Source organism: Hordeum vulgare, chromosome 5H (assembly GCF_904849725.1).
Source record: "Hordeum vulgare subsp. vulgare chromosome 5H, MorexV3_pseudomolecules_assembly, whole genome shotgun sequence".
Taxonomy (NCBI): domain Eukaryota; kingdom Viridiplantae; phylum Streptophyta; class Magnoliopsida; order Poales; family Poaceae; genus Hordeum; species Hordeum vulgare.
This window is the reverse complement of record NC_058522.1, coordinates 545,035,040-545,053,489: the sequence shown is the minus strand read 5'-3', so window position 1 is coordinate 545,053,489 and position 18,450 is coordinate 545,035,040. Positions and strand designations below refer to the sequence as shown.

The following is an 18,450-nucleotide window of genomic DNA, read 5'->3' as shown; positions in this document are numbered from 1 at the left end:
AAGTCACATGGTCCCTTCTTTCTATAGGGACCATTGGATGTGATATGAACCTAGGGCATAAACCGACTTAGGGGGCCATGGGCCGACCTACTCCGTTAGGCTTTCGGTACGAGGATGCACCGCTAGGCCCTAACACCGCCAGCCATCTCCCTGAACATGAATAATTTTCAGTCCGATAATCTCCAGTTCTATTTATCACACGGGATGTGAATTATCTATTATTTTCATTTTGGAAAATGTAAGCTTTATCCTTTCATTGATCTCTCCTGTTTTATTAGCTTCACAGAGCCCAATGTTGTTTATTGCAATCAGATAGTGATATTCTTTGTTGCTTTTCTAGAAAGCAATATTTTAGCTATCATGGTTGTTGTGGAAATAATTTGAGAGTAGGGGGTATATCATCATTAGTACTCATGAAGTAAACTTAGAGAGTATTTGTATGTGGGTCTTACATGAAGGCCGCCGTACAACAAGACAAATTTGAAACATTTATGTTTTTAGTTGGATTCTCTTGCCTCTTCACAACACGAGTTAATCCTATGTTTAGCAAGGCAACAAATGGACCATCTCGACTACTACAAATGGACCATCTCGACTGACTCAGATAAAAGATAAGGTCGCTTCGAGACTCCCCTCGCTTTGACAGAAGTGTTCGACACTAGTGGCTTAGGTCGAAGATACGACCACCTAAAGGCACCCCATCTCTCAACGTCACCCAAGCCTTTCGAAGTCCATCTTCGGTCTTCGTTGCTGGCTGATGGAAGGAGAATAGCTGAAACTCCAATCCTTGTTGTTTACTAGAGGATGAAAAATGTGTAATGACATAAATAGACATTAACATTTTCGAATGGCGCCCCAATGGATGCTATTACATCCATCCACTACCTTTCCCGAGGACTATGCAGGTGAGTTAATGAGAGTGAAAATACTCATATTGTGTACATAGTGTATATATTTGTCATCTCAACATACCATACACATATTTCTAATCAGGGCATACTTTTGCAAAAATACATACTTTAAAAAAAAATCGGTACATGGTGTATATATTTGTCATCTCAACATACCATACACGTATTTTTAGTCATGGCATATTTTTGCAACAATACCTGCATAAAAAAAATTGGTATCAAATATACTATATCACTAAACTCTTTAGAACTAGAGGCCTCTCATTCGATCGAGGTCTCCAATTTGGAATTGGGTCATCGATTTTGACCGGGTCAACAATCTCTCACTCAATAAAAAAGAAAAGACAATTTATCATCTTTTCCACTAACCAAGACTAATACTCACTCCGTTCTAAAACCTAATGTGTATTAGTTATTGAAAAGTCAACTTTTAAAACTTTGATCAAGTTCAGACGCAAAAATATCGACATCCACAATACTAAACAATAAAATATGAAAATTCATTTTATGATGAATCTAAGAATCCGATAATATGGATACCGATATATTCTACAAAAATGTGGCCAAATTCAAAAAGGTTTAACTTTTCAAAACACTAATACACCTTATATTATGAGATATATTGAGTACAAAAATTATGAAAATCCAAAATCATCAACAACGCAGCAAAGCGCGTCCAACCCTTCTAGTAAGAGCCAATTCAGATACTACAATCTTGGATTCTATTGATTCCTCCTCCCCACATTACAACTTTAAAATTTGTTGCAAAAATATTAGTCACATCGACTATGCATGTTTACTATGTACATTGAAGAGGTTGTATCATAGTGTTCCTTCATAGCAGCAAGTTGTCTTGGCATCGGGGGCATATCAATCTCCCGCAGACCTTCGAGAATCTTGACCACTTCACCCATTGTTGGACGAGCAAACTCATTATCTTGGATGCACCAAAATGCAACTTTGCAAATCCGTTCAGCCTCTTCCAAGTTGAAGTCACCATGTAATTGCGGATCCACCAAACTTCGCACGTCACCACCCTGAAGCTTGTTGATGGCTTGAATTGGAAAATATCTGATATAGTAGCTCTTGCTAGTGTTGTATGTTTCTGGTGAATTCCTACTTCCAGATAAAATTTCCAGAAGTACCACACCAAAGCTATAAACATCAATTTTCGATGTAATAGCAACTCCGCTAAGCCACTCTGGGGCAATATAACCTACAGTTCCTCTTAATGTGGTTAGGATTCGACTAAAATCCCTTCCCACTAATGTTGCCAACCCAAAATCTGCAACTTTGGGAACAAATGATGCATCTACAAGTATATTCTCTGGCTTAATATCACAATGTATGATGCATTCATGACAATTATGATGCAAGTAGGACAATCCTCTTGCAACTCCAAGGGTTATTTGATATCTGGTGTTCCAACTTAGGACAACAACATTAGCAGTGTCCTTCTTAAATAGATGACCATCAAGAGATCCGTTTAACATGTGTTCATACACAAGTAGCCTTTTATCACCTTCGCTGCAAAAACCAATCAATTTGACTATGTTGATATGTTGGATCAGGCCAACTGAGCTCACCTCTGCTCTAAATTGCTTCTCTCCTTGATAGGCATTATCAAGCCTTTTCACTGCTATGCTAGTCATGTCACTTAGTACTCCCTTGTATACAGAACCAAAACCACCACCTCCTAGCTTTTCTGAGAAGTTTCTAGTAGCATGGACTAAATCAGTGTATCTAAAGACCATAATCCCTCCACAACTGCCTTGATTGTCATATAAAGGCAAACAAAACCGCTTGAATCTGTTCCTCCAAATCAGTAACAAAACTATGAGCATTAGTAATCCAAAACCAATAACGCTTGCAGCAGTAATGACTCCAATGTTTGGTTTTGTTTTATTTTCTCTCGAACTTAGTAGAAAATCATTTGCGGCAAGGCGAAGGTAAAGAACATCTTCAACTCTATTACCAGTGCCATAATTCAGATTTACACTAAGCAATTCTCCGTTCCAAATAGAGCATACTTGATTGGTAAAGGAATAAGCAGTGCAGGAGCATGAACTAAGGCAAGCTTCTTTGCAGTTTCTTTGGTTGCTAGAAACGACTATTATTTGGGGATTGTAGGGCAATTTGACTTGAGCAATGCGATGAAACACGTCAGTTGAACTTGTTATGTTTTTGTCACTAGTACTGCAATGTAGTGGTGTATTTCTGATGCATCCTTCTGTTCGATCATTAGACTCCCAGTCCAGCGGTGACTTCTTAGAGAAGCCCTCCATACAATCACATAATCGATATGCATTGTTGTTGCAGACTGTGAAAGGTCCGCATGTGGCAGGAGTAGTGCATGGATCGTCAGGTTGAGCTTGTATGGTTTCCCAAGACTGTTTGACTTGCAACCAATAGTTCAGTTTTATCTGACCAGAGATGTCTAGTGACACATATGTGGAAGATGAATCATCCAAACAAGTGTACATGTAGTACTCCTCTTGGTTGTTATTAACATATGTTGGGTTAATCAATCGTTTCCCGAGAGGTTCCAAATCTACCAGTGACTTGAGTATCAATGATGATTGCTTAGATGATGCATACTGCCAATACACTACGGAGGGGTTGTTGCGGCGCTTGAGGACGACCCCGCTGGTGCCTTCTAGTTCAACACTATATGAGCCGAGACTTGGGTCAGTGAGGCTCTTCTTCGAAATGATTGAACGACTCAAGCCAGTGACCTTGTTCCGACCAAACTTGGCGCCGGGAAGCAAAACATCTGTTGGGTAGTCGAAACTCTGCCACAACATCTCTTGGCTATTTGTGAGTAGGGCAAGGTTTCCGCTGTTCAAGAGAACAATGGAACTACAGTTTTCGTTGTTGGTTTGTGTCATATTGACAATGTGAGTGGACCAAACAACGGATTCCTTGCCGGCATCAGAATGATTTACTACAATGACAATATTTCCATCACTTGAGATCTTGAGCTGCGTTGAGTTGAGTTGGGGATGGGTGATGGGCTGCTCTCTATTAGCTACCCACACAGTAGTAAAAACTGGGATTTTATTGAACCATATGCCAAGGTACCAACTGGAGCTGGTGTTGTGGTGGAACTTACTACCGCTGATGGTGCATGCAGTGTTAGCTGGCTGGAAGAAGCCCAACGCGAACTTGCCGTTTCTTGAGACGAGCTTGCTGCCACCGGCGTCAGCTAGAGCTTGGCCTGCCATGAGAGTGTCCCTTGCAGAAGAGCACCAAGGAACTGTGTGTGACATGAAGAGAAGCCCGAGTAATATGTAGAGCAAATGAGGCATGGAGATCGGCGTGAGGTTAGCTGTTGGAGAAGAGAAGAAGTCTAGGTGGATGGATGGATGTTGCGCTCTGCTATTCGGAGGAGGAAGAAGAGTATGTGTATATATAGTAGGGAAGGAAAATGCATCACCATCCTACCAACTAACGGGTGTACGTACGTTCTTACAAGGCTGAGATGAGTGAGCTGTCAGGAGTCAGGAAGGTCACCACTCGGTTTCGGTTAACATATACAATCAGCTCATCTATACTCTTTGCTATACCAAGTCCTTCTGTTTTACGCAGTCAACTCTTGCTTCTAGACCTTCAAAGTACGGCTGCCATGGACGACAGTTCACGCACCATGCATACACCCAGCTGTTCACCATTGTACTAATCCAGGAGTCTAATTTAATTAGCGTATTCATTGAGTTTGGTGTAGCGTGATATAGGATTCCGAAAGTCCACGATGCTGGCTAGAGAAGACCTAATTTAAACCCTTTTGTATATTTGATTGACAGATCAATGTTTCTGCTGTTGGGTATAGAATACCGTTCCTTCAAATAACAAACGGACAAGTTGAGTACATGAAATACTAGTCAAAGGTCATGTACGCAATGTACTAGCCAGCTAACCATATATGTGAGTACTTTTTAGGTAGGGTACGCCATCACGGCTGGTTTATTCATTTGGTAATATAGTTACATCGTTCACAAGAGTGTTTACAAGAAAACCAGGGGGTCATCGATCCAGTTACAAAATAAATCATGATCATAAGAAAATTTAGCTAAAGTATTAGCATCCCTCAAACACGGTGCATAAAAGGAACATTGCTAATAAGCCCTGCAGCATCACAGCTAACCACACGAGTCAGATACGTGATAAGTTGAAGTTTCATATGAAGAATCGCAGAGGGTGATAGTTTGCTCTCTGTCAGGTGCTAATTAATCACTAACAAATATTTCATCTAGTAAATTTCATCATCGATCAACTAAATGAATGTAAGAATGTTCATCAAGATCTAACGAATTCCATTGCCAAATTATATTATCAAGGGTAGCTATATATAACTCCACATGTCCATGATATATAAGTGAGTAACGAAAATAATTTATTTGACTAAGTAGCCACAAATAAAGTTAATCTCTCCGCTAGCACCAATTCCATATAGGATTTTTACGGATGTATACACACAATCGCTATATGTCATAGCAAACATACCTCCCTTTTCAGATAATAGTATAGATGTGTACACCAACGCGTATGATGCAGATGTTAAGAGCAATTTATGTACATGTACAAAACTGTCATACATGTGTCATATGGTTAGCGCGATTGTGAGCTAGCCCTGTTGATAATTTGGGTTTAATATTAAACAAGAGCCTAATTTAATTGATGGCGGCTAGCTAGTCCTATGTTATTATTATACGATTAGGGGCCCCACGAAAACAAAGTATACGATCAGGGGAATTCAACCATTGACTAGTACTTTTTCAATAGTTTTGTAGCTGATTGTCATCTTTGTTTTTCATTCATCAATGTTACTAAATGTTGTAATGATGGAACATAAAAATCCCAGGAATAGAATATCATCTCCTCTAATATGCTACAAGATTACAAAATTACACGAATTTGGATGAAAGAGTTTTTATAGCACATACACTAGTGAAGAACATGGCTTTAGTCTCGGCTGGCAACGACTTTTAGTCCCGGATCATCAACCGGGACTAAAAGGTGGGGACTAAAGTCCCTTCATGTGATCGCGAGCGTGAGGTGGGGTCTGGAGGACCTTTAGTCCCGCTTGGTGATATCAACGGGGACTAACGAGTTTTTGTTTGTTGGGGTTTAGGGTTTATGGTTTATTTTTTCCTTTTCATTTTGTGTTTTCCATTCAATTATTTTTTATTTTAAACATATTTTACGCTGCTACATACTGTACACATTGATGCATATATAATATAATTTCTCGTACGATATATATATACAATTGCTCATATAATTTGGAGATCGGTACATGCAGGCATTATCGGCAATTGTATTCTCCGCTTTCAGATATGACATCCGTAAGCAAAAGTCCCGCAATTTTCTCTTGAGTTGTTCGTAGGCGGTTCTCTGATAGGAGCTTCTCCCGCATTTCTTCAATTTTTAAAAAGGAGATCAGTACGAATATATTAGTTGTGTGTGTATATATATATTAGATCATCATAAAAAAATGAATAGTATTTACATACCTGAAGTTGTCTACATCTATGCGTCATTCAGTCTCCATGTGAACGTTTCCGCAAAGTAGTATACACATAAATTAGTCCCCTATTTCTGCCTCACGCACTTTGCGAGCATAGAATATATTATAATAAAGCATGGTAATGGTATTGAAATTAGAATTAAAGAGGTGCGCAGACCTAGCTAGTACTAATTAATTACCTTGACCCGTCCCCAACACAGCTATGCTTTCCATTTGCCGACAACATCTTTGATGAACCGTTTCCAAACCCTGTCCGGCAAAGAAAATGAATAAAGGAATCATTAATTACTTGATATTAGAAAATGAACCAAAAATGCCGACATAGTGCGATAATGATTGAAATTACCCGTCGAGCATCAAAACCATGCTAGTGTATTGTTCATGGGCTTTACCTAGTGAGTCGATGGCATCAACAGTTCTAGCGTCAACTTTAATGATTAGTAGGATACAGTGGTACATGCGCACGTTTACGTAAGCAGGCATGCATAACTCATCGACTACACTTAACATCGAGTAAGCAAAATAGAATTTGTAGTATGAAACAGTAACACTCACTTGAAATTGTAAGGAAATAGAATTTCTCCTTCGGTATTTTGTTCCTTTAAAAACCTTAGCAAGTTCTCCTCTCAGTCTTTGGCGCGGTCTTCCTTCAATCTTTTATTAATGATATATGGGTCAGTGAACCCAATGTCATAGATTCTCTCTCTTTTGCATTGGAGAATCTTCATTCTACATAATAGCGTATAAAAGAATACACATGAGGATTATTACACGTAATGAACGAGCTGAGTTAGAGACTTAAATTACAAAAAGAAATCACTTACATACAATAGCAACCGACGATAGATTTGTCGAGTGAGTCTTGATTGTATAACTGAAACAATTCATCAAACATTATGCATAGCTCGTTTTCATAGAAGTATTGCTCTTTCTTGACTTTCACCAAGAGCATCACTTGCTCGTTGGCAACTTCTTGGATATACCAGTCATGCAATCTTCGTATTTGTGTTGATATATTCAGGACCTACTCAGGTCTCACCAGAAATTTCTCGGGGGCATTTGCCATGCTACTTCAGCCATGGGCACTTCCTTGTTGCCTAAGAGTTGATCAACACTCATACCAATGTTTCTAGCAGCGTCGGTTACCTTATCTGAAATCACCTTGAGAGGGGGGATCGATTGCATTGCCTGTTCTCCGAGCTGGGAGCTGTTTTCCCACTTTTATTGCTACGTCTCGCCTGCTGCATTTGTTCATTATATGATTTCCTAATATAGCGGTCATAGTCTGATGGCTTATTCCCCACCTGTGGTAGGGGTCTCTCCAGAAATTTCACAAAGTGCTCTACGGTTTTTCTTAGGTATTATCTCCTTTGGCTGCGGGGGCGGTTTTAGTGCAAAATGGGACTTCACTTCAGAATCCACGACTGTTTTCGTTTCCTCATCAATCATATCATAAGCTAACTTCTTTTTGGCAGGAGGCTCACCTTTGGCTTTCTTATTTGTAGCTTTCTTTCGAATAGGACTAGTCGACGGAGTAGTGGTCTTCCGCTTTTGGCCCTGCTTGGACAAAGGGGTGGAGTAGGCTGACATGACGGAGATCGATTTGGAATCGCGATGTGCTCCCTGATCTCGATGTGGGGTGGATTTAGACGTGTATTGCTACTCTGAGGAGTCAGTGACCTTGGCGCCGAGTTTGGAAACATGATGCATTCCTTTATCCATACGACACCATGCATGACTTCTCCCACTGTCTGCTCCCCTTCACCTATAGGAATGTCAAGTTCTAGTGACTCATGTCCCGGTAGAACTGTATCCACCCTGACTTTAGCATATCCAGATGGAATGTGATTGTCATGGATGGTTGCTTCAGGTGCATTCGGTAAAGCAAAGTCGATCGCCACCTTCATGGACATGTTCTTCATTTTCCGGTGTATCTCACAATCTGTCTGGACCCCGTGGAACCCATGCTAATTTTCCGCATAGCTGGGATGGTACCATCCAATGCTGGATATGCTTTTTCCTGCCACATAGATGCTCTGTGCTGGCTAATTGTGTCTAGTTGCTCCTGTTGCCACTTTAATATGCGGTGCAACTCCTCATTATTTCTTTCTACACCCTGAATCTGGTATGCATTGTGTTTCTTTTTTCTCTGACGGCTTCTATAAGTGTCGTTCCACTCCGAAAATCCCTGAACCTACGAAACAACGTCTTTGACTCTTGTTCATTCTCTGTGTTCAGGATTCTTGAGGGCGCATGCAAGCTCACAGTTCTCTCTCTCGTACTGGAACAACACCTTTTGAGCATCGTATATTGCTTCAAGTATAGCGTCCGAGGCTATTTTAAGATCTGCCTTTGCAATAATTTGTCCTGTCGCTGTGTCCAACTTTCCCCCATGCGCATAAAACCAAGTCTTGGACCTCTGAGGCCAATCCGTTGTAGCTGGAATGACACCTTCTGCAACCATCTTGGCCTCAGGTGCTTCCCACTTAGGCAGGGCTCTCTTAGAGCCATTTGTCCTCAGAACATGGTGATACTGCTTTTTCTCAACATTTATCTTATTTTTTATCAACCTGTCGAGAGCTTTAGCCGATTCCTTGTACTCCACAAATGTGTCCCACTGATCATTTATCTTCTCTAGTGCTCTAGTGAATTCTGGAGTCTTCTTTTTTGCCTTGATGTAGTCGTTGTATAACTTTACTTCCAGCTCTGGAATTGTGTGCCCACCTTCTTAAGGGCAAATTTCATGACTTTCAACCATTTGCTATCTGTAAGACCATATGGTAGGTTGAAATGTGACATGAGCGTATCCCAAAGAAAATATTTCGATCTTTCATCGACATAACTAACTCCTCGATCAACCTTTGGCCTATTCCATTCTCGAATGGTGATCGGGATTTGGTCCATAACAATAACTCTGTATTGATTTATAAATTTATGGGCATTCTATTCGGGAGCAATCGGTTTGCCATCTTCTGCGACTTCATTGATGTTTAACTTTATGTCATCGCCCAACTTTTTGGCCCGACCTCGTACCCTTCTAGAAGATTGGCTCGATATGGAGGGCCAAAAAAAGAAAGATTCGTTACGTATATATATAGAGAGAAACTCTATTCATCACCGAGGGTGCAAAATAGTTTATTCTTCGCCCGAGATAATATTACGATCAATTTACAAAAAAATACATTTAAAATACAAATATTTACATTTATATTGAATCACTACGTAAAATTTGACAAAAGAAAAACAAAAATATAGGTCACAAGACCAAAAAAAATTAAGTTTATTGTATTTTTTGCATTATTTTTGTATGGTCGTAATTTTACGTGACATAAAATATTTTTACATTGATTATATTTTTTTAAGGTCTCTTTTTACATATAAAATAAGACAAAATTTACGAAACATAAAATTACGGTGCATTGATGTTAAAATAGAGGGGGGTGAAGAATAACTATTCCTCACCCAGGGTGACGAATAGCGCGATATATATATATATATATATAGAGAGAGAGAGAGAGAGAGTTTATATATATATACACACACACAAGTCAATTAATATATCTAATGATCACCAAAGGCTTAATATATATACCTCGTCGAACTTTCTTAATTGTCTAACATTTTCCTTGCCATCATTGTTTGTTCGCCCTTCATCTCTTGCTTCTTCCTGAAGTTCCTCACCGGACTCGTTCAGATATTGTGAGTCATCATGTTGTTCATTCTCTTGGTTTTGGGAGGAGCGTATGATGGCGAAGAGTTCAACTTCATGGTATCTGTCACTATCGTCCATAGTTTAACAACAAATAATCTCGAAAATAACATCAACATCAAGAGAATCAAGGCAAAACCAAAATAATCAACAAAACACAATGGAAAAGTTTTATCATTGGAACAACAAACTAATAAATAGTTTTCTGCCACAAATAAAATCTTAACAGAAATAAAACTAATTTTTCATTAAGATAACAGAAAGGATTTTACCTAAAAAATTATACAAAAAGAGTTAATCAAACAGCTATTTTAAAACTCTACTTATGAAGAAAACAAGATTTCTTACAAATGAAAGAACAAGAAATAATAAAAATTTAGTTTTGACAGCAAATAAAATTCCTACTATTGACTAACACAAACTAATTAGAACTTGTCAACAAAGGCAAAAGAACCAACTTAAAACTACTAAAACAAAAAGAAACTAGCACTAAAACTATAAAGAACTACAACAATACTATTTTGTTTAAAACCTAAATTTAATTTATCCTACAAATACTTAGATTAAACCTACCGATAAGACTATCTAATACAAAACAGAAGCAAACAGATTCACCCAAAAATCTGTTTTTAAACTAAAGTAATTCACAAAATTGTGAATCAAACAAATTTCGTTGAATTCAAATTAAAACTACTCAAATTTGAAAACAACTGGAACTAACAGACAATTTATAAAATTTGTGACCTAATGCAAAAAGAATCACCTAAAAACAATAAATATTCTAGGAGATAAACTAAATACTAAAAACAAAACTAATCTGTTAAGTAAATAAAAACAGAAAAAAGAAAAAATGGAGGGGATGGAGGGGGTGGCTCACAGCGGTGGCGAGGTCGACGGCGACAATGGTGAGGTCAACGACGATGACAGCTCAGACTCGAGGGTGGGGACGTCTCGGGCTCGAGGGTGGGGACGTCTCCGACGGCAAGGTCGACGGTGACGACGACTCGGGCTCGAGGAGCCGGGCGAGCTCGGGGACGACGGTGGTAGTGCGGAACGACGATGAGCGGCGGAGGATACGAGAGCGAGGTAGTGACGGAGGCTACGAGAGTGAGGGATGCACAGAGGCTACGCGAGCGGTGGCGGATTGCCGGAGAAATTTGGCAGCCTGGTGGCATCGCGTGTGAACTTCTCCTAGGCGGTTGGTGGCACCGGGACACCGACAAAGTTATATACCCGCGACCATTAGTCCCGGTTCCATCCACGAACCAGGAGTAAATGTCTTTTAGTCCCGTCTTCACCCACCAACTGGGACTAAAGACCCACCTTTTCGGAGGCCCAAATTCCGCGCGGGAGAAGGAACCTTTAGTCCCAGCTGATGGTTACAACCGGGACTAAGGTGGCCTTTTCTTTTCTCTTTTGTTTTTCTAAACAGAACGTTTTCTGTTTTTAGATTTTGAATAATTCTACGAATATTTAGTGTTTTTGAGGGAATCTTTTTGCTTTAGGTCACAAAATTTATAAACTTTCTGTTAGTACCAGTAGTTTTCAAATTTGAATGGTTTAAATTTGAATCCTTTGAAATTTGTGTGAATCACTAGTTTGTGAATAACTTTAGTTTAAAAATAGTTTTATGAGTAATTATTTTTCCTGCTATTTAATATTAGTGCGTTTTATCAGTATGTTCAATTTGGGAAATTTTAGGGTATTTTAAATAGGTGTTTTAATCAAACATATATTCTAATCACCTTTTTTAGTTTTATACCTTTTTCCTTTGTTTTAATTATTACAGTTTATGTTTTATTTTTATTCTTTTGCCAAATTATTTATGTTTTTGTTAGTCAACATGAGGAATTTTAATTTTCATTTTTAAGAAATTATTCGATAGATTCAGTTTTATAGATTGAAATTAATTCTTGTAAAATGCACAACAATGTGAAAACCAAACCAAATGAGTTGATTCAAATTTCTGCGGATTCATCTTGAAGATTTCTATCAACTATAATAGTTTCATTTTGACAAGAAGTTGCATAATTAATTTTGCACTAATTATTATATACATAAATTGCATTAATTAACTCCTCTGTATAATTGAAATACTAAAAGGACAAGAATAATCCTAGTTTTGAAAATTCATAACTTAATAAATAATTGTTCAAAAATCATGTGTCAAATGCCAAAATGCCCTAGCTCTTACACAGATTCCGGCGTAATAAAGGGGTAGTAAAGTGAATTTTTTTGCTTGCTTGTGTTAGGGTAATCCCTAGGAACACCCAAAACACATGTATACCCTAACTTTTACAAAGATTCCCTCCGATTTGTCCGAAGTGGGACCTTTCAGCTATAAGTCCAGAAATTCACTAGAGAGAAAGTGATGACGGTGAAGCCGATCACATGCTAGAGTGGGATCTTGGGGTATAAGACTTTTTCTTCGCGTATGTCCCTTGCTTATGATTGCGTCGTAACCATGCATAATCTTCATCATAAAACATGATGCTTGGGTCAATGTTCACTTTGAAGGGAGGAATTTCATCAAACTTATTATAATCTTCTAAAATGTCTATCTTGTTCTCCACTCCCATGATGTTTCTTTTCCCTGAAAGAACTATGTGGTGCTTTAGCTCATCGTATGATGTATTCGCTTCCTTACCTTTTATTTTTCTCAGTTTTCTAGACATGTCGTTCACATAGAAAACCTGAGCCACATCATTGGCTAGGACGAATGGTTCGTCTGTGTACCCAAGATTGTTAAGATACATTGTTGTCATTATGTACTGCAGGTCTACCTTTACCCCGCCTCCTGTCAGATTGACCCATTTGCACCAAAACAAAGGGACCTTAAAAGAACTTCCATAGTCAAGTTCGCATATCTCCTCTATGTAACCATAATATGTGTCCTTTTTTCCTTTGTTCTATGTTGGATCAAAGCAGACACCACTGTTTTGATTGGTGCTCCTTTTATCTTGGGTGATCGTTTAAAATGAATTCCCATTTATCTCGTACCCTTGGAAAGTCAATATAGTCTAAAATGGTGACTTGGCCAACAAGTACAACTAATCTCCAACAATGGTCTTATTCATGAGATCTGTTTGCAACCAACCGCAAAAAGTCTCCATGTGTGTGCGTTTAATCCAGGAGTCGGACTACTTCGGGTTCTTGGAGTGTACAATATCCATGTGTTCCTCGATATAGGGAGCCACCAAGGTGGAATTTTGTTGAACTGTGTAGTGTGCCTGAGTGAAAGAATGCCAGTCCATACTTATTACTGATTTCATTCCTAGCATGCCTTTCCCACTCAGTCCCACCCCATGCCGCGATTGAGGAACACCAATCTGCTTAAGATCAGGAATAAAGTCAACACAAAACTCCATAACCTCATGTGTTCCATAGCCCTTGGAGATGCTTCCTTCTGGCCTAGCATAGTTATGAACATATTTCTTTAAGACTCCCATGAACCTCTCTAGGGGGAACATATTGTGTAGAAATACATGAACGAAAATGGTAATCTCTTTGACTAGGTGAACTAGGACATGCGGCGTAATATTGAAGAAGGCTGGTGGGAACACCAACTCAAAATTGAGAATACATTTGACCAAATCATTCTATAACCTTGGTAGGATTTCTGGATCGATTACCTTATGATAAATTGCATTGAGAAACGCACATAGCTTCACAATGGGTACTCGAACATTTTTTGGTAGAATACCCCTCAATGCAACCATAAGTAATTGCGTCATAATCACATGGTAGTCATGAGACTTTAGGTTTTGGAATATTTTTCTCTGCCATATTTATTATTCCTTTTATATTCTACGAGAAGCCAGACGAGACCTTCATACTGCTCACGCATTCAAAAAAGATTTCCTTCTTCTTTGGTAAGAGCGTAGCTGGCTGGAACTTGATACTGCCTTGGATGCATGCCATCTTATTCATTCATACGTTGCTGGTCCTGTTGTGCCTCCGGCGTATCTTTTGTCTTCCCTTACAACCGAAGAATCCTAGTAGGTTCACGCAAAGATTCTTCTCCATGTGCATCATGTCGATTGCAGAGCGGATCTTTAGGACTTCCAATAGGGTAGCTCCGAAAATATAGATTTCTTCTTCCACATGGGTGTGTGTTCGTTAGCGTCATTCAAAACAGATTGTCTGCCATGACCCTTTCCAAAGATTAATTTTAAATTCTTGATCATATCAAATATATCATCATGAGTATAGTGGCCAGGCTTCTTCTGGTGATCTACCTCACCTTTGAAATGCTTGCCTTTCTTTCTTAAGAGATGTCAGATCGAAAGAAATCAACGATGTCCCAGGTACACATTCTTCTTACATTTATCCAAATATATATTTTCTGTCTCATCTAAAAAGTGTGTGCATGCATTATATTCCTTGTTTGTCTGTCTTGAAAGGTTACTAAGAGCACGCCAATCATTGATGGTTACAAACAACAATGCTCGTAGGTCAAATTCCTCCTGTTTGTGCTCATCCCACATACGTACACCTTTTTATCCCACAATCGTAGAAGCTCTTGAACTAATGGCCTTAGGTACACATCATTATCATTGCTGGGTTGCTTAGGGCCTTGGATGAACACTGGCATCATAATGAACTTCCGCTTCATGCACAACGAAGGAGGAAGTTTATAGATACATAGAGTCACGGGCCAGGTGCTATGACTGCAACTCTGCTCCCCAAAAGGATTCATGCCATGTATACCTAGAGCAAACCATAAGTTCCTTGTGTGAAATGCGAAGTCTGGGAACTCTCTCTCTCTCGATTTTTCTCCACTACGACCCATCAGCGGGTACTCTCAACATCGCATATTTCTCACGATATTCTTTGTGCCATCGCAACAACTTGGCATGCTCTTTTTTTATAGAAGTTAGAATACAATACCTTATTCTAAAAGAAAAGAATAATCAATTTATAACAGTACCTAAGAGTGTTTATTATGTTGCCTATACTAATGGGTCTCACGAAGTTTTGTCGAGTTTTGTGTTATTGAAGTTTTCAAGTTTTTGCTACTATCTCGATGGACAAAGGAATGAGAAGTCGCAAGAGCCAAAGCTTGGGTATGCCCAAGGTACCCCAAGGTAATATTCCAGGAAGAATCAAGCATCTAATCTTGGGGATGCCCCGGACAGGCATCCCCTCTTTCGTCTTAATCCATCGATATGTTACCCGGAGCTACATTTTTATTCATCACATGATATGAGTTTTGCTTGGAGCGTCGTTTGCTTTTGTTTACTTTTACTTTCTGTTTGCCACAATCATTGTTTGCTGGACACACCTATTTGAGAGAGATACACCATCATCATGATTTGTTAGAATACTCTATGTGATTCACTTATATCTTTTGAGCTTAGTAGTTTCTCTAGTACATCACTTATATCTTTTTGAGCACGTTGGCGTGTAGATTTTATAGAAATAATATGCTCTCATTCTTCACTTATATTTGTTTGAGAGTTAGAAATTGTGACGATAATTTGCATGGGTCATAAGACTATATCAAAAATAATGAGTGCTTAGTAAGTGATAAATAAAACCATCATGTAGCACATATAGAGAAACTGTGGTTAAGGATATTGATGTGGTAATATGAAAAGGTATGAGTGCATAATCATTAATTAAGAGAGGTGTTGATATTAAGATATGTTAAAAATTCTTGAACATCTGAAAAATTAAAAGGGCATGGTGATGATTGTTAGCATTTCTATTCCTCGTTGGAAACCTAGTGTTCTTTCGAGTTGGAGTCACACGATGGTTAATTCTTACCAACCCTCTCCCTCGGGGCATGCGAGTAGTACTTTGATTTGTGATAAGACTAATAAAACTTTGCAGTAAGTATATCATCTCTTTATGACTAATGTGACACCATGGACATATGCAATCTCACCTCCTCATACTTGCTAGCCTCTCTAGTACCGTGCATAGCCCATTCTCACCTCGAGGATTGGTGCAACTTTTGCTGCTGCATCCAAACCCCGTGACATGATACACTCTATTGCACATAAGCCTTATTATATCCTCCTCAAAACAGCCACCATAACTACCTACTGTGGCATTTACATAGCCATTCTGAGATGAAAAAAGTCCATTTTACTCCCTTGAACAAAGTGGGTGGTTCAATTTACCCTATGATCTATTTTTGGCTCCTTCTAGACCCCAAACAAAACCAAACCGGACAATACACCCCTGGCTGGTTTGTCTCCAGTCGATGCTGATGTGGCACAGTCAACGACGGTTTTGACTAGGGTGGGGCCTACTTGTCAGGTTGGACTGTAGCTGGTAGCTGGCACACATCTCTAAACCGAAAACCCAAACGCTCCTCCATTCCATGGAGGACCACGGCACCGACTGCCACCCCCTAATCCATGGCCACCTCCAGTCGGCCCACTCCTAAGGCCCGTGGAACCCGCCCCTCTCCGCGTTCGACGACGACAACCACCACCACCACCAGCAGCTAGAGTGCTTCTCGACGGTGTCGGAGCTCCGGCACATGGAGCACGAGGCCGCACGGCTCGTGGTGTGCGCGGGCACCGAGCGCGACGAGCTCCGGTTGCCAGAGAAGGGGCGGCTGGTGGAGGCGATAGTGTCGGCCGGCCCGCTCCTCTAGACTCTTCTCCCAACCGGTCCGATCCCGCGCTGGGGCCACCCGCCCCCGCCCACCTCGGCAGCTCAGCTGCAGTAGCAGCAGCATGCACTCCCCTGCTTCCACATGAGCTCCTCCTTCTGCATGTAGCCAACAACCTGACAAGCAGGCCCCACCCCGGTCAAAACCGTTGTTGACTGTGCCACATCAGCATCAACCGGAGACAAACCAGTTGAGGGGGGGGGGGGGGTGTTTTGTCCGATTTGGTTTTGTTTGGGGTCTAGAAGGAGACACAAATAGATCAGGGGGTAAAGTGAACCACCCACTTTGTTCAAGGGAGTAAAATTGACTTTTTCTTCTAAGATATATTGCCATAAAAATTCCATGGACACTTCATATGACTAGTTCGTTCATCATCATATTGCTTTGCATGATCATATAGAGCTGCCATAGTATTTGTGGCAAAGCAGCCATTCATAATATCATTTGTGGCAAAGCCACCAAATATCATATGTTGAATACATGTCATGCTAGATCATTGCACATCCTGGTACACTGCCAGAGACATTCATATTGGAGTCATGTTGCTTCATTCATCATATTGAGTTATCCATGAGTTGTAAGTAAATAAAAGTGTGATGATCATCTTTATTAGAGCATTGTCCCAGTGAGGAAATAAACATGGGGGAGTATAAATGAACCCACCATATATAAAAAAGAGAGAAAATGAGAAAAAATAGAGAAGGGACCTTGCTACTATCCTTTACCACACTTGTGCCTCAAAGTGGCACCATGTTCATCATGTAGAGAGTCTCATGTTATATCATTCATATGCTAGTGGGAATCAAAACTTTTATAAGCTTGGCCTGTATATTTCGATAATGGGCTTCCTCAAATGCCTAAGGTTTTCACGAGTAAGCAAGTTGGATCCACACCCCACTTAGCTTCAGTGGAACTTTCATACACTTATAGCACTAGTGCATCATTTGCATGGCAATCCCTACTCCTTGTGTCAATATTTATCAATGGGTATCTCATAACCCATTGGTACGCCTAGTTAACACAAGACTATCTTCTCCACTTTTTCAACCCCTTTGAAACCTACCACCTTACTCTATTCCACCTATATGTTATGTCCAATGGTTCACGCTCAATAATTGCGTGAAGAATAAGAAGTTGATGGATATTGAAAAGGTACGATCCAGTTGCCTAACTTGGGTACCGTGGTGCTTGACATTTGTAGTTATGTGGTGAAGATGGAGCCATGATTTGCTAATATAATAAAGATGGAAAGGGTTGAAACAATCTTTGAAGATCGTACACTTTGAAAAATTAATTGTTTCGCTGCTTATACTTATTAATATTGTTGTGTTAATATTTGTTAATTCATCGTTTCTCAGTGAGCATACATGCATAAGATTAGATCATGGATAGCATGTCACATCAAAAATTCTATTTTAATCATTTACCTACTCGGGGACGAGTAGGAATTAAGCTTGGACATGCTTGATACGTCTCCAACCAATCTATAATTTTTATTGTTCCATGCTATTATGCTATCATTTTAGAACACTTTTTACGCACTTATCAACTAATTTATATTATTTTTGAGCACTAACCTATTGACCAAGTGCCAAGTGCCAGCTGTTCTTTTCTGCATGTTTTTCCACTTTTCAGGTTTAAGTACCAGACGAAGAGTGGGCCTTCGGTACCGTAC

At 39.6% G+C, this 18,450-nt stretch overlaps 1 protein-coding gene across 1 annotated transcript; it reads right to left on the bottom strand.

Annotated features, from left to right (window-relative positions):
* Window positions 1–1,684: 1,684 nt before the first annotated feature.
* LOC123397216 (G-type lectin S-receptor-like serine/threonine-protein kinase At2g19130) lies at window positions 1,685–4,219 on the bottom strand. The gene has a single exon (XM_045091852.1). It carries the CDS (start codon window positions 4,217–4,219, stop codon window positions 1,685–1,687), a length of 2,535 nt encoding a protein of 844 aa, XP_044947787.1.
* Window positions 4,220–18,450: the final 14,231 nt, after the last annotated feature.